General features: G+C 42.2%; 2 protein-coding genes across 2 annotated transcripts in view; one reads left to right on the top strand and one right to left on the bottom strand.

Moving 5' to 3' along the window:
* CERKL (CERK like autophagy regulator) overlaps positions 1-9170 on the top strand; it is a 184085-nt gene extending 174915 nt beyond the window's left edge. The window contains exon 13 of the mRNA XM_089680833.1: positions 7665-9170. Coding sequence (XP_089536959.1) covers positions 7665-7746 — 82 coding nt within the window. The 3' untranslated portion in view covers positions 7747-9170. The remainder of the gene's footprint in view (positions 1-7664) is intronic.
* A 4055-nt stretch (positions 9171-13225) lies between these two features.
* The window catches only part of ITGA4 (integrin subunit alpha 4), a 188606-nt gene continuing 178901 nt past the window's right edge, over positions 13226-22930 (bottom strand). The window contains exons 27-28 of the mRNA XM_089680832.1: positions 18993-19112; positions 13226-15777 (exon numbers count right to left, since the gene is read on the bottom strand). Of these exons, the coding sequence (XP_089536958.1) occupies positions 15679-15777; positions 18993-19112 (219 nt within the window). The 3' untranslated portion in view covers positions 13226-15678. The remainder of the gene's footprint in view (positions 15778-18992; positions 19113-22930) is intronic.

Raw genomic sequence — 22930 nt, 5'->3', positions numbered from 1 at the left:
GTCAAAATTACGATAGCAGTTTAGGGTAACCAGGTATATAGATACAGTACAGAGACTTGTGTTGTCCCTTTAGAATGACCACTACTAGCACAATTATGTACATAAACAACAGAAAGAACTGGTAAACTGCGGTATTTTTATATTTGGGTTCAGATACACTGTAAGCTGGAGTTGGGCTTCAGTGATGCCAGTTAGAAAAATGTGTAGACATTACACATGACCAATATACAAATACCATAGAGCTGATATTTGAAAGAAAACTCCACTTCTGTGAAACATCGGTATTAATTTATTAATAGCACATAGACTGTACACTGTCAGGGATCCTACAGCGGTAGCCTCTAGCACTCCACAGACCGGATTCCCCCAAGGCGCGGAATCTAAGTCCCTACCTGCTTGTTCACCAGGGCCCCTGATGGTGGGGATGGACTTGGAGCAGGCCGAGACCAGGTCGCGGCCCTTGAGTTCACCCAGCTGTGGTAGAAGCACCGTTGGAGGTGTATAGCAGGTGAGAGTCTGATGTGAGGAGGTCACAAGAGCAGCGTCAGGCAGGCTGGGTCGGTAACAGTGGTGGCAGAGTGGTACAAAATCAGCAGGCAGAGGAATAAACAGGTCACAAGCCGGGTTTGTTAACAGGAGATCAGAACGTGCAGGGTTAAGCAGGAGAATGGTCAGACAAGCCAGGGATCAGAGCAGGAGAAGACAGCAGTATCAGGAACAGGCTGGGTCGGCAACAAGGTATTCAGGAACACTGGAGCAAACAGGAACACAGGTAACAGGTAAGACCATACGGCACTTGAGCATTGCAAGAGCTGGGTTTAAATAGGCCGCCCAACTCCTGACAGGCGCTCCTGGGTCCTAGTGCCTGCCCGGCGCCGTCATTGGTGACAGGCGCGCCTGGGTCCTAGTGCCTGCCTGCCTGTATGTCTTGTCAGGATTCTACGCATGTGCAGATTCGATCGCCGAGGCGATCTTCCCATTCCCTGACATTGCCCCCCCTTACGGGCAGCCTCCGGATGCCCACCCGATTCCTCCTTTGCGGCTGGCTACGATGGAATTCCTGTATTAATCTGGGGGCATGGACATTCTGGGCTGGTTCCCACGAATTCTCCTCTGGCCCAAAGCCTTTCCACTTGATCAGGTATTGTACATGACCACCCCTCTTCCTACAATGCAAGATTGCCTCCACCTCAAATTCCTCCTCCCCGTTGATATCTATGGCTTCTGGAGGTCTAGACCTGCGGTCTAAAAAGGGGTCTGGAACTGCAGGTTTTAATATTGATACGTGGAAGACTGGATGTATTTTGAGGGACTCGGGGAGAGTCAGTTTAAATGCCACTTCATTAACCTTGCGTTCTACTGGGAAGGGTCCCACAAATTTGGGTGCCAATTTTCTGGATGGGCGTGTCAGTTTTAGGTTGGCTGTTGACAACCAAACCCGATCCCCAGGGTGTATGACCAATTCTCCCTTCCTCCTCCTGTCACAGAACCTCTTACTGTCTTCTTGGGCCTTAGCCATGGTTTCCTGTAATACCTTGTTATTGGTAGTAAAGAATTCTAAGGTGTCCTGGGCTGCCGGGACTGAGTTCTCAGGAACCAGGTCTGGCAGGAAGGTAGGATGGAACCCGTAATTGGCAAAGAATGGGGATTGGTTGGTGGCAGAATGATTTGCATTATTATATGCGAATTCTGCCATTGGTAGAAGTGTCAGCCAGTCATCCTGCAGGAATGATGTGTAGCATCTCAGATATTGCTCGAGCGTCTGATTGGTTCGTTCTGTCTGCCCGTTTGTCTGGGGGTGATATGCTGACGAGAAAGATAACTTAATCTCCAGCCCCTCACATAGCGCTTTCCAGAATTTAGATGTAAATTGCACTCCCCGGTCTGAGACAATCTCTCTTGGCACTCCGTGAAGCCTCACAATCTCTCTAATGAACACTTGGGCTGTTTCGGAGGCAGATGGTGTCTTGGCTAGTGGAAGGAAATGGGCCATTTTAGAAAGGCGATCCACTACCACAAAGATCACGGTGTGATCTTGCGAGGGTGGCAATTCTACAATAAAATCTAAGGAGATCATACTCCAGGGATGGTCAGGTATTGGTAAAGGTCTCAATAGGCCCCAGGCCTTGTCTCTGGTAGGTTTATTCCGGTTGCAGATGGGGCAAGATCTCACGTACGCTTCACAATCCTTGGCCATGTTTGGCCACCAAAATGTGCGTCGTGCCAGATCTATAGTCTTATGTATCCCAAAGTGCCCCGCTAGGGGATGGTCATGGCAGTAACCTAACACCAGGGACTGGACCTCCTTGGGTACCATGATCTGTTCCCCCTTCCAAAAGAGCCCCTCCTTATTCAGTAGGGAGACTCCAGGCGGGTCAGAGACCCGGGTGGAAGCAGCCTGCAATTTAGACAACAGCTCAGATTGAAGCAGTAGGAAGCTACCTGCTGGCAGGATGGTGTCTGGCTGGGGGGTCTCTCCAGGGTCCTCAAACATCCGGGAAAGAGCATCTGGCTTAGTGTTTTTTGACCCAGGACGATAAGTTATGTGGAGATTAATCCTGGCGTGGACGGAGGCGTTTAGCGGTTTTCAGGTACTCGAGGTTTTTGTGGTCGGTATAGACCAGAATGGGATGTGGGGCCCCCCCTAGCAGATATCGCCATTCCTCCAGAGCTGTCTTAAGGGCCAGTAATTCCCGATCCCCAATATCGTAATTCCTTTCCGAAGGGGAGAGCTTCCTAGAAAAGAAAGCCACTGGGTGCATCAGCTCCTTGGCCCCTACCCTCTGTGATAACACTGCTCCTACAGCCACTTCCGATGCATCTACCTCTAGTATGTAGGGCAATGATGCATCAGGATGGTTCAGAATGGGAGCCGTTGTAAATAGCTTTTTCAATGCCTCAAAAGCTGCCTGTGCTGCTGGGGTCCATTGGAAACGTACTCCCACTTGGTGAGCTAAATAATGGGTGCTACCAGGCCTGAAAAGTTCTTTATAAATTTTCTATAAAAATTGGCAAACCCAATAAACCTCTGGACGCCCTTCTTATCCGTGGGGGCAGGCCATTCCAGGATGGCCGAGATCTTTTGAGGGTCCATAGCGATCCCCGTGGTTGAGATAATTAGACCAAGAAATGAGATGCTTTTCTGCTCAAAACAGCATTTCTCAGCTTTAGCGTAGAGTCCATTCTGACGGAGACGTTCTAGCACACTCCTAACATGTCCCCGATGTGCTTCCAAAGACGAGGAGAATATCAAGATATCGTCCAAGTAGACGATTACAAAAATGTCAAGGAAGTCCCTGAAAATGTCATTGACCAAGTGCTGGAAGGTGGATGGTGCATTACATAACCCGAAAGGCATGACTAGACACTCAAAATGTCCGAACCGAGTGCGAAACGCCGTCTTCCACTCATCCCCCTCACGTATCCTTACCAAGTTATAGGCACCCCTGAGATCCAGTTTAGAAAAAATGAATGCTGAAATCGCCTCCTGGAACCAAAGGAAGGGGGTAGCGGTTTTTGACCGTAATCTTGTTGAGGTCCCTGTAGTCAACACAAGGTCTCAGGGAACCGTCCTTTTTCTCGACAAAGAAAATCCCTGCCCCGGCCGGTGATGTGGAAGGGCGGATAAATCCCTTACGGAGGCTCTCATCAATGTATTCTTTTAGTGCCTCGAGTTCTCGTTCAGATAGTGGAAAAATGCGGCCAAAAGGGATTTCTGAACCTGGGAGCAGATCAATGGGGCAATCATATGCTCGATGTGGGGGAAGAACTTCTGCCCCCCGTGGACTAAACACATCCAAGAATTGGTGGTAGGTCGCAGGCACAATTTGGGCTAACTCGGCATCAGGGCTTACAGCCAGTAGGGCCGGTGTATTTAATGATAACTTAGATAAACAATGTTCCTGACAGTATTGTGAGGGGAACTGGACTGACCTGGTCTTCCAGTCAATCTGGGGGTCGTGAGCTCGTAGCCAGGGGAGCCCCAGAATAACTGGAAATAGGGGGGACGCGATGGCGTCCAAACGGAGGAACTCCTGGTGATGTCCCGCCACTGTGGTGTGTATGGGAGGGGTCTCCCGATCTACCGTCCCCGATTTTATTTGAGACCCATCTGCCAAGAAAATATTCAACCCATGTTCTTTGGTAAGTAACGGTATCTGATGCTGGGTAGCAAAACTGAGATCAACAAAGCAACTACATGCCCCGGAGTCAATAATAGCCGTCACCTGTATGCTTCCTCCTGGGAGCTGAAAAGACACAGGTACAGCCAAGTGAGTGGGGTTGCCTGTGCACACAGTAGATATATTAGAGAAAATAGAGGACTTACAGTATTTCTCCGGACAGGAGCGCACCATATGACCCGCTGCTCTGCAGTACAGATACAGGTTGTTTGCCCGACGCCTCTGTCGTTCCTCAGTAGAAAGGGAAGGCCGCATCAAACCGAGTTGCATAGGTTCGGCTCCCTCTGACGGCTCTGGGCTCCAATTGCCGACACTGACCCTTGGCATGACTGGTACTCTTGGCAGCATCCATGAGGTTCTTTGCCCCTGACAGGACCTCTCCTGTCTCCTTTCCCGCAGTCTGCGATCGATTTGGATCGCACGATCTATTAGACCTTCCAAGGAGTCCGGAACCCCTATTCTTGCCAATTCGTCCTTCAGTGGTTCCGACAGTCCCAACCGGAATTGGTGGTGCAAGGCTGCGTCGTTCCATTGTGTATCTCCACTCCAGCGCCTAAACTCCGCAGCATAATCCTCTGCAGCCCGGCGTCCCTGTTGTAGAGAATAGAGGGCTGCCTCAGCCGAGGCAGCTCGATGCGGGTCGTCGTACAGCTGTGCCATTGCCTTAAAGAAGGTGGCTACAGTGTTCAAATGTGGGTGGTGGGCCTCCATCAGGCGATGGGCCCATCCCTGAGGTTCGCCCTGCAACAGGGATATAACAAATCCCACCTTCACCGATTCTGAAGAGAAGGTCCGGGGTTGCAGGTCAAAGTACAGCTGGCAGGAGTTCTGGAAGGCCCTGAACTTCCCTCGATCCCCATTGAACCGCTCAGGGGTCGGTACTCTTGGTTCTGGCAGAGGAATTGTAAATGCTGCTCCAGTGGAAGGCCCTGCTGAACCCATGGCGGGAGGTGTTCCACTGAGCCCAATGTTGTGGGTGCTGGTGCGGCCAGGCTCTGAACCTGTCCCTCCAGGTGCTTATATCCCTCTTCCAGGGTTTTCACCGCTTGTGTGAGTGCTGCCAGATGTTGGCATATCTCTTCCCAGGGTGAAGGTCCTCCTCCAGACTCTGTCATGGCCGTATGGTTCTGTCAGGGATCCTACAGCGGTAGCCTCTAGCACTCCACAGACCGGATTCCCCCAAGGCGCGGAATCTAAGTCCCTACCTGCTTGTTCACCAGGGCCCCTGATGGTGGGGATGGACTTAGAGCAGGCCGAGACCAGGTCGCGGCCCTTGAGTTCACCCAGCTGTGGTAGAAGCACCGTTGGAGGTGTATAGCAGGTGAGAGTCTGATGTGAGGAGGTCACAAGAGCAGCGTCAGGCAGGCTGGGTCGGTAACAGTGGTGGCAGCTTGGTACAAAATCAGCAGGCAGAGGAATAAACAGGTCACAAGCCGGGTTCGTTAACAGGAGATCAGAACGTGCAGGGTTAAGCAGGAGAATGGTCAGACAAGCCAGGGATCAGAGCAGGAGAAGACAGCAGTATCAGGAACAGGCTGGGTCGGCAACAAGGTATTCAGGAACACTGGAGCAAACAGGAACACAGGTAACAGGTAAGACCATACGGCACTTGAGCATTGCAAGAGCTGGGTTTAAATAGGCCCGCCCAACTCCTGACAGGCGCTCCTGGGTCCTAGTGCCTGCCCGGCGCCGTCATTGGTGACAGGCGCGCCTGGGTCCTAGTGCCTGCCTGCCTGTATGTCTTGTCAGGATTCTACGCATGTGCAGATTCGATCGCCGAGGCGATCTTCCCATTCCCTGACATACACTTTGCAAGATAAGTTGCACTCTGCAAGGGCATTTCCTCCAGAGCTTAGTAAATGAGGGGATACTCTGCTGATCCAATCAGGTGCAAGCAAAAATGCTGTTTTTTTTAATTCTCCCTGTAATTGGGTATTTTTTGCAAAGTAATACTTTACCTCAGCTCTGGAGCAAATGCCGTTGCAGAGTGCACTTGCAAAGTGCACATTCTATTTGCCTTTTGTAAATCAACCACATTGATACAGCTCAGTATTTGCTACAAACTGTATTGTAAAGCTGTTCCAATAAAAATGACCTTTGTAGTTGAGGCTGCACCTTGGCATGATTTTCTCTAAATGCCCATCTATATTTCTTACAACCATGGCAATGAAACCATTTGTGAACAGGACTTCTGGAAATGATCAAGCTATTACCAGTGTGATTATCTCGCCATTTTGCCAGAACCCTGAATAGAAGTCAAATTAAAGTCATCCAGGTAATAGGCTTCTCAATGAACAATTAGTTTACATATGACAATGAGCTCAGGCTGTTGTGATCATTGTAGTAAAGCCAGACCCGTCCACAGCTGACCTGGGCAAAAATGTTTTTGCTTCACTTTAGTGAAAAATTGTAGTTTATTCGTAACACTTGTTAACCACTTCCCGACCGGCCGTTGTATATAAACGGCCGGACGGTGGCACTGCAGGGTCGGGTGGCCGTCTATAAACGGCCTCCCCGCACCCTGCTTGTGCGCGCTCCCTGGGAGCGCGCAGCACCGCGATCCGGTGCCCGCTGTGTCCGGAGGACACAGTGAAACACCGATCGTCGGACAGGACCTCTGTACGAGGTCCCGATCATTTGATCACTGATTGGCCAATCACTGATCACATGCAAAGTAGTAAGCAAGATGTCACTTGTGACATCATTGCTTACTATGTGTGAAATCTGTGAATGATCACAGAGGTCACATGGTACAAGGCTATTCACAAAAGCCTTGTACCATGTGACAAGCTGTGACCAATCACAGCTCACTCTGTATTTCTCAATGAGTGCAGGAATGCACACAGAGAGAAAGAGAAATGATTGCTTTTACACCCTATATGGGTGTAAAAGCAATCAGTGTAAAAAAAAAAAAAAAAATCTTTATCACCCCTCACAAGTAGTACAGTGTCACTGCTAGGGTGACAGTATGTAAAAAATAAATAAATAAATAAAAAATAATAATATAAAAAAATAAAATAAAAATGTAAAAAAAATGTTTAAAAATTATACTTTTTGCTTATAAACTAATTTGGATTTTTTTTACTAAAAAGATAACGGAATAAATTTTGGCTAAGATTTATGATGAAATATTATTTATTTGCAAAATTTTATAAAAAAACACTTTTTTAAAAATTTTTTGGACATTTCATTTACATAGAAAAAAAAATACAAATCCCAGTGGTGAATAAATACCACCAAAATAAAGCTTTATCTATCTAAAAAAAATGGTAAAAATTTAATTTGGGTACAGTGTTGCATGACCGCGCAATTGTCATTCAAAGTGTGATAGCGCTAAATGCTGAAAATTGCCCTGGTCAGGAAGGGGGTAAAAGTGTCCGGTCTGGAAGTGGTTAAGTAGACTGAAAAGTTTCGTCTGCATGAAAATAATGATTTATTTTATTTCCAGCAGTGAATTTTAAATTAATGTTCTTTGTTTTATAGATTACATCCTGAATTGATTAATCTCTATGGGAGGAACATTGAAGAGTTGAATGAAGTGAAAGGAAAGTGCAATTGCTTGTAGTGTAGAAAAAAAAATGCTCATGTACTGCACCTTTTTTTTATAAATGACATTTTTATTTGTGACAGCAGAAACATTGCTTTTTTCATTCAATAATAATCTTGCATTATAAACACATTTACAGCCATAAAACATTCAAGCCATCCAAAATTAAAGAACTTCCCTCAAAACTATTAGTTTTCAGTGTATATAGATTACAGCATCAACATACAGCTACCTCTGGATTCGTGTTGCAAAGATTTTCCATTGCATTGTATTTCCATAGCTTTTTACAAGTGATAAACTCTATCGTGTGGATCTCAACACCAGGATCCTTGAGGTAAACCTATGTTCAGACACTTGGGGGTTGATTTACTAAAGGTGAATAGACTGTGCACTTTGCAAAGTGCAGTTGCATTCTGCAAGAGCAGTTGCTCCAGAGTTTAGTAAATGAGCAGAAGCTCTGCTGACTTCCATCATCCAATCATGTGCAAGCAAAAATGCTGTTTTTTTATTTTCCTTGCACTTGATTGGGTCTCCTTTGCAAAGTGAATAATTGCTGAATTTACTAAGCTCTTGAGCAACTGCCGTTGCAGAGTGCACAGTCTATTGACCTTTAGTAAATCAATCCCACAGTGCCTTAAAGGGACCCTGTCACCACAGGAAATATTATAGCCTGAACATGTGCAGTAAAAGTAAGCATTTAGCACCTAATGCAGCACTTTGGTATCAATATGTTCTTTGCTTTTCAAGTAATCCAGTTTTTAGATTTGGGGCATTGTCCCTTCATAGCCTGCTGTTTGATCCCCCACCATCACCACCCTGATGTCACCAGGACTCCAGTAGCTGAATAGGAAACCTCACACATGACTGCACTCAGGCTGAGGATTTTTATGTATGTTGGTCAGCAAAGTAGTGTTCTGGATGATGGGATTGTAAACAATACAGTCAAGAAGATGTTTACATGACTGGATTGTTTATAATCCCATCATCCAGAGCCAACACTGAACAAGGCAGAGGAATGCCTTGGCGTAATTTCTGAGCAAAGTCTCCTGCAAGGCTTCCTAGTCAGTTTCTGGAGCTCTGGTGCTGTCAGGTGGGGTGGGGGGCAACTGTGGGCTGTGGAGGAGGAGTTGTCTCCAAACTAAACGCTGGATTGCTCAGAAATTAAAGCATGATACCAAACAATCATACATGATTTACTGCTTATGTTCAGGCTACTATATTTACTATGGTGACAGGTCTTTTTAATTGCCCTTCAACCAAAACTAAGGTGTTATTTTGGGGGGAAGATCTTGTTAAAAAAGAAAATAGTAGTACAAAATTTTAAAAAACATTATAATAGAGACATTTTATTTTACAATAGTTTTACAAGAAATTGTAAACTTGCAGTATAGTTTGTTTTAAAAAAAAATCTGCAATAAATTTTTTACACGTTTGTTTTTGAACTGTGCTTTTTATTTATTTTCCTTTTCTTTTTTTTTTTTTTTTTTACAAATGTGCTATGTTATAGTAATTAGCGGTTTCAGGACTTTCATCTAGCAGTGTATAATTCTGGTAGTCATTTTTGGGCTCAAGCAAAGTGCACTCTAGCACTTAAGAACATTGTCACAAGCAGCTTTGCAATGGCTGTCTCCACTGGGAACAGAAAAGAAAAGGTTGTCAAGAAAGTTCTTGCTATAGGTTGGTGAAACGTATTTCAGTGGATAATTACAGCTCTCATAACACAGGCTCACAGGCTGCTTTTGCCTTATGTGGGTTAAAAGGGATGCACTGAATTTTTCATTGTCAGCACCCTACGGGGTTGATTTACTAAAACGAGAGTGCAAAATCTGGTGCAACTCTGCATAGAAACCAATCATCTTCCAGGTTTTATTGCTAAAGCTTAATTGAACAAGCTGAAGTTAGAAGCTGATTGGCTGCCATGTACAGTTGCACACCAGATTCTAAGTGCACCAGTTTTAGTAAATCTACCCCCATGTGTCCTTTTTCTGGGTCCTAGATTTTGGACATTAAACACACTGTTTCTGATAAAACTCAGAACTTGAGTTAATGTGATGTCAAAAGTTGAGTGTGGACCCAGACTCATTTGGTGTCCACCTTTTGTCTGGTGCAATCCACACATGGGCTTGTTAGAACAAAAACAGGTTGAAAAGAGCCTATATGCCAGACAAAGGAAGGGTTCTCTGTACAAGGCCCACCTGTACCTAATTTCTCTGCACTCCCCAAATGCCATAGCTCTGAGCATTAGCCAGTACTGCTGGCTATAAGGGAACACGTTACACTCCTTACAACTCAGCAAGTGATGTCTGAGTGGCCCAAGCACTGCCAAGTGAGAAGGAATTTGGGAAGGGGGGGTTGTCGACATCATTAGATGAGCCCTAGGCAGTGTTGTATGGTTTGGAAGTATGGTTCTCCCTATAGAAATTAATGGGGCCATGGCATACATGGAGACAAACTGGTTAGGACTGTTGTGTCAGGGGTAGGACCATTGGATCATACTAAATATAATCTCAGGTTGTCTGTGCTGAAGTAGGTGGGGGATTTAATAAAGGACAACTTCAAGAAAGGTAAAGTTATTTTTTAAAGTGATATTGATGCTTTTTTACCATCTCAGCAGCTTTGTTAAACACTTTGTGTGCAGCTCCTTCACCTTGTAGAGACTGCCTTTTCTAGATATCCATATGGTTTTCCTTGACCGTTGATTCTGGTTTCAAGGTGGCTTCTTGGCTTGCAGGGTCCCAGTGTCCTGGGGAGTTGCTGCACTCCCGGGAAGGACTATGTATTGGCATAAAGACACTGGCTGCGCAGATATGCACTGGCAGTCCAAGATTGAAGGGAGCTCCAAATGACTGCAGATGTGCATGCATACTGACACTAGGGATGATGGGAGATGTAGCCCTGAGAAGGGGGTCATGTGACTACTCTCTGGCTCCACTCTCTGACTGTAAGTCTGGGAGGCAGAGCAGAATGGATAGGAGACTGCAGCTTATTTAGGATCTCAGGAAAAGTGTTTCTGGACTTTATCAGTTTAATCACACATTCCCCTGTCCTACATGTACACAAATATGTGCTTAAAAAGACTTTAATACTACTTTAAGTAAGCTCATATCTCCATTTTTAAGCAAAGCATGTGTTGGGCAGCTTAATATGTAAATGGTTCTTTATACTTAACAGCGTTTCCAGATAACCCCAGAAACAGATCCTATGACATATAAAGTTGAACTCCTGTATACCATTTTTTTCTGCATAACCTATTGCTGCCTATTGGAATGCAGAAGCAATATAAATTAATTTCAAGAAAAAAACAAGAAATTCACAAACAATTTGATGTAGACCGGTATACATAAAACGATTATTTTATCTTTTAGCTGCAGCTGTGATGTAAACACAATGGAGGCTGCCATTTTGTATGCTAAACTAATATTGCTGAAAATGCAGCTTATCAATTACCGATTCACTCTTTGTTTATGCTTCTAGTTCCCAAGTCTCCATTTACATACAGTGCCTTGGGCACGGCTGGAAGAAACAGCCAACAAAATTATGCCAGACTGATTTCAAAATGCCAAATAGTAGAAATGCTAATTCAGTTTTGACAGGTGTGCTTTAAGAAAACTATATACGTTATCATCTGAATTATTAACAATTATTGCATTCTGTAAAGGTGTGGGTGTTTTCAGAATAATTAAGTACATAGCTTAGTGTTTTTTTTACAAACAAAAATGTCATTTTTCTCAACTAAATACAATGTGCTTAGAAGCTTTGTTTTGCCCAGTATTACCCAACATTCCCTAACATCTTGATTGATAGCTCTGATTTAAACAAATGTTTACTGAGTGCAGATCTAGAGCATTTCAACGTTAAAGGATACTTCATCCAAAACAGAATAATCTACAGTCAGGTCCATAAATATTGGGACATCGACACAATTCTAACATTTTTGGCTCTATACACCACCAAAATGGATTTGAAATGAAACGAACAAGATGTGCTTTAACTGCAGACTGTCAGCTTTAATTTGAGGGTATTTACATCCAAATCAGGTGAACGGTGTAGGAATTTCAACAGTTTGCATATGTGCCTCCCACTTCTTAAGGGACCAAAAGTAATGGGACAATTGGCTTCTCAGCTGTTCCATGGCCAGGTGTGTGTTATTCCCTCATTATCCCAATTACAATGAGCAGATAAAAGGTCCAGAGTTAATTTCAAATGTGCTATTTGCATTTGGAATCTTTTGCTGTCAACATTCAAGATGAGATCCAAAGAGCTGTCACTATCAGTGAAGCAAGCCATCATTAAGCTGAAAAAACAAAACAAACCCATCAGACAGATAGCAAAAACATTAGGCGTGGCCAAAACAACTGTTTGGAACATTCTTAAAAAGAAGGAATGCACCGGTGAGCTCAGCAACACCAAAAGACCCGGAAGACCACGGAAAACAACTGTGGTGGATGACCGAAGAATTCTTTCCCTGGTGAAGAAAATACCCTTCACAACAGTTGGCCAGATCAAGAACACTCTCCAGGAGGTAGGTGTATGTGTGTCAAAGTGAACAATCAAGAGAAGACTTCACCAGAGTGAATACAGAGTGTTCACCAGAAGATGTAAACCATTGGTGAGCCTCAAAAACAGGAAGGCCAGATTAGAGTTTGCCAAACGACATCTAAAAAAGCCTTCACAGTTCTGGAACAACATCCTATGGACAGATGAGACCGAGATCAACTTGTACCAGAGTGATGGGAAGAGAAGAGTATGAAGAAGGAAAGGAACTGCTCATGATCCTAAGCATACCACACCTCATCAGTGAAGCATGGTGGTGGTAGTGTCATGGAGTGGGCATGTATGGCTGCCAATGGAACTGGTTCTCTTGTATTTAATGATGATGTGACTGCTGACAAAAGCAGCAGGATGAATTCTGAAGTGTTTCAGGCAATATTATCTGCTCATATTCAGCCAAATGCTTCAGAACTCATTGGACGCCGCTTCACAGTGCAGATGGACAATGACCCAAAGCAAACTGCAAAAGCAACCAAAGAGTTTTTTAAGGGAAAGAAGTTGAATGTTATGCAATGGCCAAGTCAATCACCTGACCTGAATCCGATTGAGCATGCATTTCAGTTGCTGAAGACAAAACTGAAGGGAAAATGCCCCAATAACAAGCAGGAACTGAAGACAGTTGCAGTAGAGGCCTGGCAGAGCATCACCAGGGATGAAACCCAGCGTCTGGTGATGTCTATGCGTTCCAGACTTCAGGCTGTAATTGACTGCAAAGGATTTGCAACCAAGTATTAAAAAGTGAAAGTTGGATTTATGATTATTATTCTGTCCCATTACTTTTGGTCCCTTAAGAAGTGGGAGGCACATATGCAAACTGTTGTAATTCCTACACCGTTCACCTGATTTGGATGTAAATACCCTCAAATTAAAGCTGACAGTCTGCAGTTAAAGCACATCTTGTTCGTTTCATTTCAAATCCATTGTGGTGGTGTATAGAGCCAAAAATGTTAGAATTGTGTCGATGTCCCAATATTTATGGACCTGACTGTATGTTAGCAGTATATATTGTGTTCATCACCAGTCCGGAGTCATACTTGGCTTGATGGTTTGGGAAATACAACTCTGTTAGGAAAGATGATATGCCATCCTTACTGCTGCCGTTCTTAATGTGCGTTTTAGCTAGCAGTATGTGGTTCACAACTTCATCTCCTAGAGTGTAACCTGCAAAGAATGGGGATTTCAACTGTCACAGTTGTAAAAGCATTGTCAGCTTGAGTAATACATTCTGATGGCAGCAGTAGGATGATGAAACAGGACCTTTAGGGCCCATTCATAATTATGCATTATGGTAACTGTAACCAGCAGTTTACTACATATGCTGTACTTTGCAATGTGCTGCATTTAGGAAAAGGTCTTGTATGATTTTTGTTGTGTTTTGGCAACTTGTTCCCTATTCCAGTGAGGGTTCAATCTACTAGATTCATCACTGCATCATGGGTTTTTCAACATCTGACTTCTGCACTGTGAGTTTGTAAGGCCACCACCTGGTCTTTGGTTCAGTGGTTCACTAAATATTACCAGGTGGATGTTCAGGCCTTGGCTAAAGAAGCTTATAGGCTGCCTAACACAATGCACTAACACACCATGATGGCCCTGAGAAATGTGAATAAGCCCATATGTACTGAGGCCCCAGTATATAAGAGATCAATGTGTACAGCCAGCTTTCAGCAAGTTTCAAGCAATTTTGTTGAAGCCTTTAAAGCAAACATCAGTTCCAGAAAGTAGATGTTTAACAGAGGATTTCATGGGAGTACTTTCACCTTAAAGTGATATTAATGCTTTGTTTAAAAAAACCCTTGAGTCCCAATATATGCGTCTATAAGACACAGAGGTGCAACTCTGCTCGCCCCTGCTCTCTCCTCATTGGCTCACTGGCTGTGATTGACAGCAGTGGGAGCCAATGGCTACTGCTGCCATGTCTCAGCCAACGAAGAGAGACAGACCAGGGACAGCCAATGCTCCTGTGCACATCGATCAGGTGAGTGTTGGGGGGCAGAAAACATAAGGTTTTTTTCTTCATGCATAGAATGCATGAAGGTAAAAAAAAACCTTCAGCCATTACAACCACTTTAAAAAAGCTGCTTAGCAGAATATCAATGAGCTTCAAGTATTGCTAAAGCCTGATAGCGACAGATAGCAAATAGCAAATATAATGAAGGAGTGAGCGAAGCCACTCAGGGAAATAATATCTATAGAGGGAAGCATGGTTTTTCACATAGGGGCGCTACTCCTCTTCATCCCATTACATGGGGGGTGGGGAATTAGTAGTTTATAGAATCAAAATAAAATTGTTTTTGCCTTCAGGGTACTGCGATTCTGGCAAGATCAACAGGCATTTACTGTACCGTTCTAAGTAAAACAAAAGGCACCACATCTATGGACCAGTGCACTACAATATATTACATTGTTGATCTTTGGTTTGATATACTTTAAGTGACAGTCAACACTCCCCAAACTGGAGCTGAATAATCTTTTAACCCTTTCCTGCTGCCACTTCCCGGCCCTTTTAGAGGTTCTAAACACTGGGAAGCGGAGGAGGGCATTCCGATCATGTGACCGCTGTGATTGCAAGTACACATATGAAGCATTCTGGTCCCCATCGGTAACTGTGCTGGGAGCATAGGGGCTTATATATGTGGCCTCTCAGCGTTAAAGCCCACCTGCTGGGAGGCCGCATATATGAGTACCTCTGGCGGGACAAGGTTAAAGGACTCAAGAAAGCTTACTGAAAACTTTGCAAATGCTTTTGTAGAAGCTTGCTGTACACACTGACTTGATACTAGCTGAATCCTATATCTACTAAGTGCTAAGGCACCTTGAACAATCTCTTGTTACTGAGATTTAACCACTTGCTGGCCATTATTTTATTAGACAAGAGCTACAATGATATTTTTAGCAGCTACTAAAAACCCCTATAATTGATCACTAAATATAACAAAAGGCTCCATACTGAGTGAGCTACACAATTAGCATGCCTGGTGCTGCCACCATAGACATGAGACTGTTACTCAGTTGGGCATTATGAAGTTTTCTTATTGCTTTAGTCAACTTAAAGCCTCCAATTCCCTCTAACCGAGACTTATTTGTCAAATGTACATCATCAAGTTACATTATAAATAAGAATTTTAGTTACATTCCTATTGTGTTCATAAAAATCTTGTGCTATATTCCTGAGATCCTTAGATACATGTACATACTTACAAAGGCCACAGTGCATTTTCTATCTTGAAATAAACATCTTTAGAACATATTACAGGTTCTGCACCTTGGCAAAATCCCAATAAATAGTCTCTACAATAATCAGTTCTGTTTGGTAAAGCTGTCCCAAGTTCCTTTTCCTTTCCTTAGGCTTTCCATAATTTATGGAGATTAAATTTAGCTATCAGTCCTGATATATTTTTATTGTTCTTCTTTTTCATCTTGTGTTAAAAAACTCCAACTTTCCTTCCTGTCTGTGTCTGTTTCCAGCATCTTGTATTTTCTTTTGAAGAAGCCGATCTGGAAAGTAGATAAAAACAAGGTTATATATAAGGCTTTCATTCAATTATGAAGTGCTAAGGAAGATGGGAGGTATATTAACAGCAGTTATATACATCTGTCAACAAGAAATCACAAAGTGAGAGAAGGTGCTAAACCTCACTCAGATGACACATTTGACAACTTCACTTTACAATTAAGCAGCATATGTTTTTTCGAAACATTCTTTGACTTATTTTCCCTGTTTTTGAATGCCCAGTCTCGTTATGTATTTATTATCTATAATGTTAACAGAACAGTGCTCCTTTCATTTGATTGTCTTAGAATTGTTTCAAAGTAAGCCAATCACAAACTTCGGCAATTCAAACTCTGCAATCGTGAAAACATGTCTAAGAAGAGGTGACCTTAGGTGAAATGCATGTGCAAAAAATTAAATAAATACAGACATATTATATACTGTATAAATCTTCACTTTTCCTCTAAAGCCAGACTAGTTAGTTCCAACTTCCCTCAATGTACCTTTTTGTTAGACTACCTATCACATTAAAGGACCAACCTGGAGCCTAAAAAGATGTGGGTAGGGTGGGGCAATTTTGCATTTTAAAGGAGTTTCAAATTTGTTATTACTTAAGTCACCTTTTAGCACTGAATCTACTGATCGTTATGATGTACAGCTACCTCTCCTTATGCTTTTTTTCATCATGTTCAGTTTGATTTGCTCAGGTTTGTGACAGGCTATCAAATAATGTTCATTTTTTAAAGTCCTTCTTTTTCTTTATAGGAAAAAGGAGAAGCGCAGTCATATTCCAATATGGCTGCACATATTTACTTTTATCAGTGCAGAATTTTGGTTTAAAAATCAGTAAACACTCCTAGCTTATCCAAATATCCCTTAAAGTGAACCTGTGGCTATGCTATGGACTTCCAAGTAATTTACCAAGTGGTTAAAGAAGAACTCTGGGCAAATTTTTTAATTTCCCATGCAGTGGGCTGTGCCCACACTTCATGGGTTGACTACTCATTTTGTCTAGGGGCACAAGGAAAGCTATACTTACCCGAACCTTCGATCCTCCGGAAAACAGCACTCCCCCATGTCCAGCAGTTGACCTGCCATCCTTGCGTCCACAGCTGGTCTATGGGCGTGATTACGTCAGGAATAGTCCATTCACAAGACCACTAACATGTAGGGGGGGTAGATGCGGTGGGGACCGGTCTTGCACTTGGAGGATTGGCACACATTCTTTAAGTATATCTGCGCTCTCCTCACCCCTAGACAAACACGAGTAGTTAACCTATGCAGTACGGCACAGCCCCACTGCATGGGAAAATAAAACTTTTGCCTGGAATTCTTCTTTAATGAGCTTCAAATCAAATTGCTCTAGCTGCAGTCATGTTGAGCAGTTCATCTTCAAAGTACACAAATGGTAAGTAGACATTGCAGAACGGAAAAATATGTTAAGTGTTGTTTCGGATAGATTCATTATGTTACTAATTATGTTTTGTTGATTCATTTTGGAATTCGTTTAGTTTTACTTATTCATTTTCCAATGAATTAAAAATTTTCAGAATGATCAGTCATCAGATATTAGAGACGTGGCAGCCAGCTTGCAGGCCCGTTCCTTCACAACCAGCTATTCTTCACACAGATTTTAGATCGGCTGATACATTTTTGACTGATCTGAATTCGAATCATTCAGAAAATGTGGAATTTGTTAGAAAACAAACACAACTAAACAAATTTCAATGAAATCCAAATCTGCAAATAACCAAAAGTTTGTCCGAATTTAGATCAAGACCGAAACTAATTGCATATGTCTAATGGGAACTAACAGTAAATGTTTAAAAATGTCTTCTCACTGAAAATATACTTTCCTTTAAAAGTTATTTCCAACCAAAAAGAATATGTATAATTAAATTAAAAATACGATACACACTTTCTCATAAAAAAAAAAAACATGATTTTCTAATTGACTTGTGATTTAATGCCATCATACTGACACAATAACAGTGATTTTTGAAAAAAGCACAATATGGTAACCATGCTTGTGCCTCAAAATTTTCTATTTGTTCCAATATAAACACTTGGCTTCAAGCAATGGCTGACAGCTGATTGACAAAGTTGTTCAGCGTTTCAGGTCAGCTTTAGAACAGGATCAGGTCAGGTTTACATCAGGATTAGGTCAGAATTTTATCCTGTTCACAAAGAAATGATATGTGTGATTCAGAAGTGTTCCCATAGACATCAATGGGCCTGAATTTGCACCTGAGCTGGACTGCACAGCTCAGAAAACTGACAGGACTCTGAGGTGGGTTCAAACTGAGGAACTATATTTACAAGGACATGTACCCTTGAGTTGAGTAGAGTTTAAAATCTGAAAATAAACATTTACTTTTTTGGCTCCGCAATGAAAAAACTACTAACAAATCTTAAGTGATAAAACTGCAAATCATTAACTTTCACCTAAAAGATACATATTTATTTTAAAGTAAACATGAGTATGAGCTAAGATCAGGAGGAGTTAAAGGCCTAATAAAATATCTTGGTTCAATGTTTCTCTCTTCTCTTGACCTAATAATGGGATTTTTTTAGTGAAAACGTTCAACTTCCAAAGGTTTTTATTACACTTCAAAACTGAATTCTCTTAAAAGCTGGCCATACATTATAGCTGGCTATACATGGATCGAAATTCAGCCGGTTCAGCAGGGATTAATCAAATTTCGATCCATGTATGGCCCCTGTGGTTGAACAGAAGTCAACTTAACAATCAACTTCTGTACAACTGCTCTGTCAGATTTTCTTTACTCGATTAGCACCACAGGCTAATGAATGAAAAAAATATACCCAACCTAAGCAAATCCACTATATGGGTGGCCTTGTCCAATCAGATACAGCCGTTGCTTGGACATTCTACCAGCTACCACAGGCAAAGCAGGGGATTCGTCTATCAGTGCTGTATAACATGCATAGAGGAATCTGTTTATGGCTAGCTTAACCCTTAACAACCAACTGGGGTAATCTTTCATCAGAAAAGTCCAAAAAGTGAAAGGCGATTTCTGATTCATCAACATAGGTTATTGCATTTTGCTCAAATAAAATAATGCCAAAATTTAATGAATGCATATCCATGATATTAAGTTTGATAATTTTTGGATGCAAAAAGAAGTATTTCTATAGACATATAGAGGGTAAGTTAAGATCAAGGTATCCCTTGTATTTGTGTTTAAAATAATTTTACCTTCCATAAGATATACGTCATTAGTGAAAATAAAAGAAGTCCAAGTACTAAGCTGATTCCGATGATTGTATATATAACATGACTCCTTGGTTTCTGATTATGCACTGCTTCTAATAGGACCTGCAAAGTAAAATAAAGGTGTTTAAACAAACTGTTCACACGCAGCTATCAAGGGAGATACACATTTTTTTAAGGCTCTTATGTAAAATAAGATTTTTTTTACTTACTTTTCTTCTTGTCCAATGAGGGGCACAGGAATTCAGAAACAGTTGGTTTATACTGCTGCCTAGAGGAAGTCGGGACATTGTCCAACAGAAAAAGTTCTAAGCCAGTCCCCCTATAACAGCTCCTCTTCCCAGCATACCTCAGTATTGTGAACAAGCAGTACATAGGGTCAGGAAAAAATGCTGAGGAGCTGGACCTGTGTCCCTCAATGGACTTCAAGAAAATGATATTACGGTAAGTACAAAAATCTTATTTTCTCAACCATCTGTTGAAGGACACAGGAATTAAGAAGCATTTGGAATGTCCAAAAGCAGTTGCACAACAGTCACTGACTCAAATGGATTTGGGAACCATCTGCATTTTTAGGGTGTCTGAAGGTCCAACACCCAAGTCAATGCTGAATGCCCCATGCAAGGCCACAATAAAGTGAGCACAGATGACCAATGTAGTGTTCCAGAACAGGATTGAGAATCACTACCAAGGGTAAACTGTTACTTGAAGGAAAAACCAGTCACAGACTAGAGGACTAACAATCCACCAAAACCAAAAAACAACTGGTCCAAACAACAAGTTGTGGTCAACAGGAAAATATGCACTGGGACAATCCCAAGAAAACAGGTCCCAAAACGGGCATTTGGACAAGCAAAACAAGTCTGAAAAAGAAAATCAGCTAGTAAACAACAAAAGGCACATGCCTAGCATTCCTAACCCTGGAAATTAGGGAAAGTAGGAGTCATGATAAGAAAGAGGTTGTCTAAAGCTGGCCATACAAGGATTCAAATTTGTGCTCTTTAGAAAGAACCAGAAGAATTTTGATCCATCTATGGGCAGGCTGGTTGTACGGAAGTCAATCTATTGATCAACTTCATTACAACCAGCCTGGTTTTTTTTTAATGCGATTACTGCTATAACGAGCAGCAGTAATAATTGTATTCTGACGGCAAGGAAAACTCCCCGTCAGAATACAATAGTGTTGAGGGAGGGATTCCGCCCATCAACACTAAATGTGTTGATGCGGGGGAAAGGAGTAAATTGCTTAATGTATGACCAGCCTACAGACAACCAATCCCGCAAAGAGATACAAATGCTTGCAAAAGTCCTCACAGCAAAATCCTAATGGATGGAAAAAAATTACTTCCAAGACTGGTAGAAAACCAAGGGTACCAACCCTGAAGTCCACCTGGAGGACAGGGTAGGCTGAGCGAGTGCACCTGCATAAAAGATTGGTTGCAAGGTGGGTAAATCTAGGCCCAGACTGGTGTACAAGAACACCAAAATCAGAAAGATGAGAAGGGCTATATCAAACATCTGGGGGTTGACGGACCCACTGCAACTTGCTCATCCACTTACCATTACATAGTTCTAAGAATCATTCAACCCTCGCTATATATCTTCAGCATCCTCCACTGAAGAGCAAGGGGTAAGAATTTTTAATCAAGCCACTAGAAAAATTCACATGATTAAATGGTAGAAAGACCTATTATAAGTCTTACCAGTAGAAACCATGAATATCTTTTAAACTTGCACCATTCAGGAGATATTCACATCAGTTCCAGCCGATGAGGTCAGAGCGTATGTGCAGTGTGCTCTGCATTCAGGCTATTCAAACAACTAGAAAGCACAAACCTGGAAGAAAGCCCAGGCAAAGATGGAAGGGCTCCATTTGAAAGTCTGTCATAATGCACTAGTGTGCATTTCATACTAGCACATTATGGCCTAAACCTACAGGGGGCCCATTTAACCACTTCAAGTCCGAACACTTTTACACTTTTCCTATCCAGGCCAATTTTCAGCTTTCAGTGCTATCACACTTTTGAATGACAATTGCGCAGTCATGCAACACTGTACCCATATTAATTTTTTAGCATTTTTTGAGACAGATAAAACTTTATGTTAGTGGTATTTATTCACCACTGGTATTTTTATTTTTTTGCTATATAAATTAAAAAGTCCAAAAATTTTGAAAAAAAGTGTTTGTCTTATAAGATGTTGCAAATAAATAATCTTTCTTCATATATCTTGGCTAAAATTTATTCAGTTATCTTTTTAGTGAAAAAAAATAACCCAAATTAGTTTATAACCAAAAATTATAATTTTTCAAAATTTATTTTACATTTTTTATTTTATTTTTTTATATTAATTATTATTATATTTTTTTATTTTACATACTGTCACCCTGGCATAGTGACATCTTGCTTACTACTCTGCATGTAAACACTGATTGACCAATCAGTGATCACATGATCGGGACCTCACACAGAGGTCCCGTGCAACGATCGGTGTTCCACGGTGTTCAGAGTCAAAGTCACCAGCAACACAGAACAGAGGGTCAATAGTGTTAATTCAACTAGGATCTAAGTAGAGAACATTACTGTCAGTGAAATCCAGGAAATTGAAAACACCATTAATCACATTTGATAGTATTCCTGTTAAAATGTGGAGCTTCTACAGTGAGGACAGCCCACAAAGTAGTAAATTCCCACTCAAAGGGGAAAACGCTGATGCACTGTCAGGAGGGGCCCAGGATCCCACAGGGCATTTCCTGTCCTCATAGAGCAATAACTTAAACAGGTGTTGCAGCTGTGTGAGCTCTAAATTCTCTCTAAGAGTAGACTGTTGGTAACAGGGGCATTGCCACATTTTGAGTTAAGGGCCCAGAAGGGTCAGCGATAGACTCTGCTGGAGATGATGCTGCTACATGCTTATACTGTAGACTCTGTGAGTAGAGTGCTCCAGTAATTTGGCAAAAACAGATAAAAAGTCCAAAGTGGACAATGAAGGTCCTTTGTGTAAACAGGGGAAGTCTTGGCTAAAAAGGGTTCCAGATTCTAGATCACAAGCATTGGTTCATTTCAGGAAAAATGGGTAAAAGTCCACCAAAACCACTAAGAGAGTATGCGCTCAGGTAACCCGTTGAAGAACTGTCCTCTCTGCATCTTTGAAAAGACAGGCTGCACAGAATAACGGAAAGTAACTGGGCTCAATGTGAGGCAAAGCCTCAAGAATTCACATGCCAAGATAGCTTGTGCTGTAGGTAGACAGTGGAAAAACACCATAAATATGATTACCCATGTTGTAGGAGCAGTAACAGGATGGTGCCTTCAATAGGCTGAATGGTGGTAAAGAGAGCGCAGAGCCCAGCACCTATCAAATGATGTCAGTGCTCGATCTCTTTGCCTTAACCTCTAGCACAGTGAAATTGGAGGTGGTGGGAAATTGAAAGGCATCTCATTTTCCAGCCCAGCAGAGTCTGGGCATGGCATCCAAACCTACTGCAGAGGATACTCTGATCCAGATAGCTGCTATGTAGAGACCAGCTCAAGCAGCAATGTAAGAATCTTGACTGAAATCTTTGAGGAAAAATATCAACAGTGTATCAAGGATCTTGACTGAAGTCACCGGTTGAAACAAAATAACACAAGGGTAAGAAGGTCAGCAAAACAATTAAACTGAAGAAAAGGCATCTTGCCTCTTAAGACACTACCAAAAAACTTTTTCTGTTTGCCAATTTTTTCTGTGTCCCAACCTCCTGTATGCAGATGTACTGTATAACCTGACAGTTTTTTAATACCTTTGTCCCTCAGTGGAGGATGGAAAAAGTGTTTAATCTGTCCGCATAGTGCTGCGCCCATTCACAGTCTAAATGTGTTTAAAGTTAGCCATACTGAGATTAGCCACTTAACCCAATTTACAATTGTCAGCAGGAGGTACCT

Source organism: Staurois parvus, unplaced genomic scaffold, assembly GCF_062004578.1.
Source record: "Staurois parvus isolate SC_StPar_1 unplaced genomic scaffold, SC_StPar_1.0 ptg000251l, whole genome shotgun sequence".
Classification (NCBI taxonomy): domain Eukaryota; kingdom Metazoa; phylum Chordata; class Amphibia; order Anura; family Ranidae; genus Staurois; species Staurois parvus.
The sequence above is the reverse complement of the archived record's forward strand: the minus strand, read 5'-3'. Positions and strand labels throughout refer to the sequence as shown.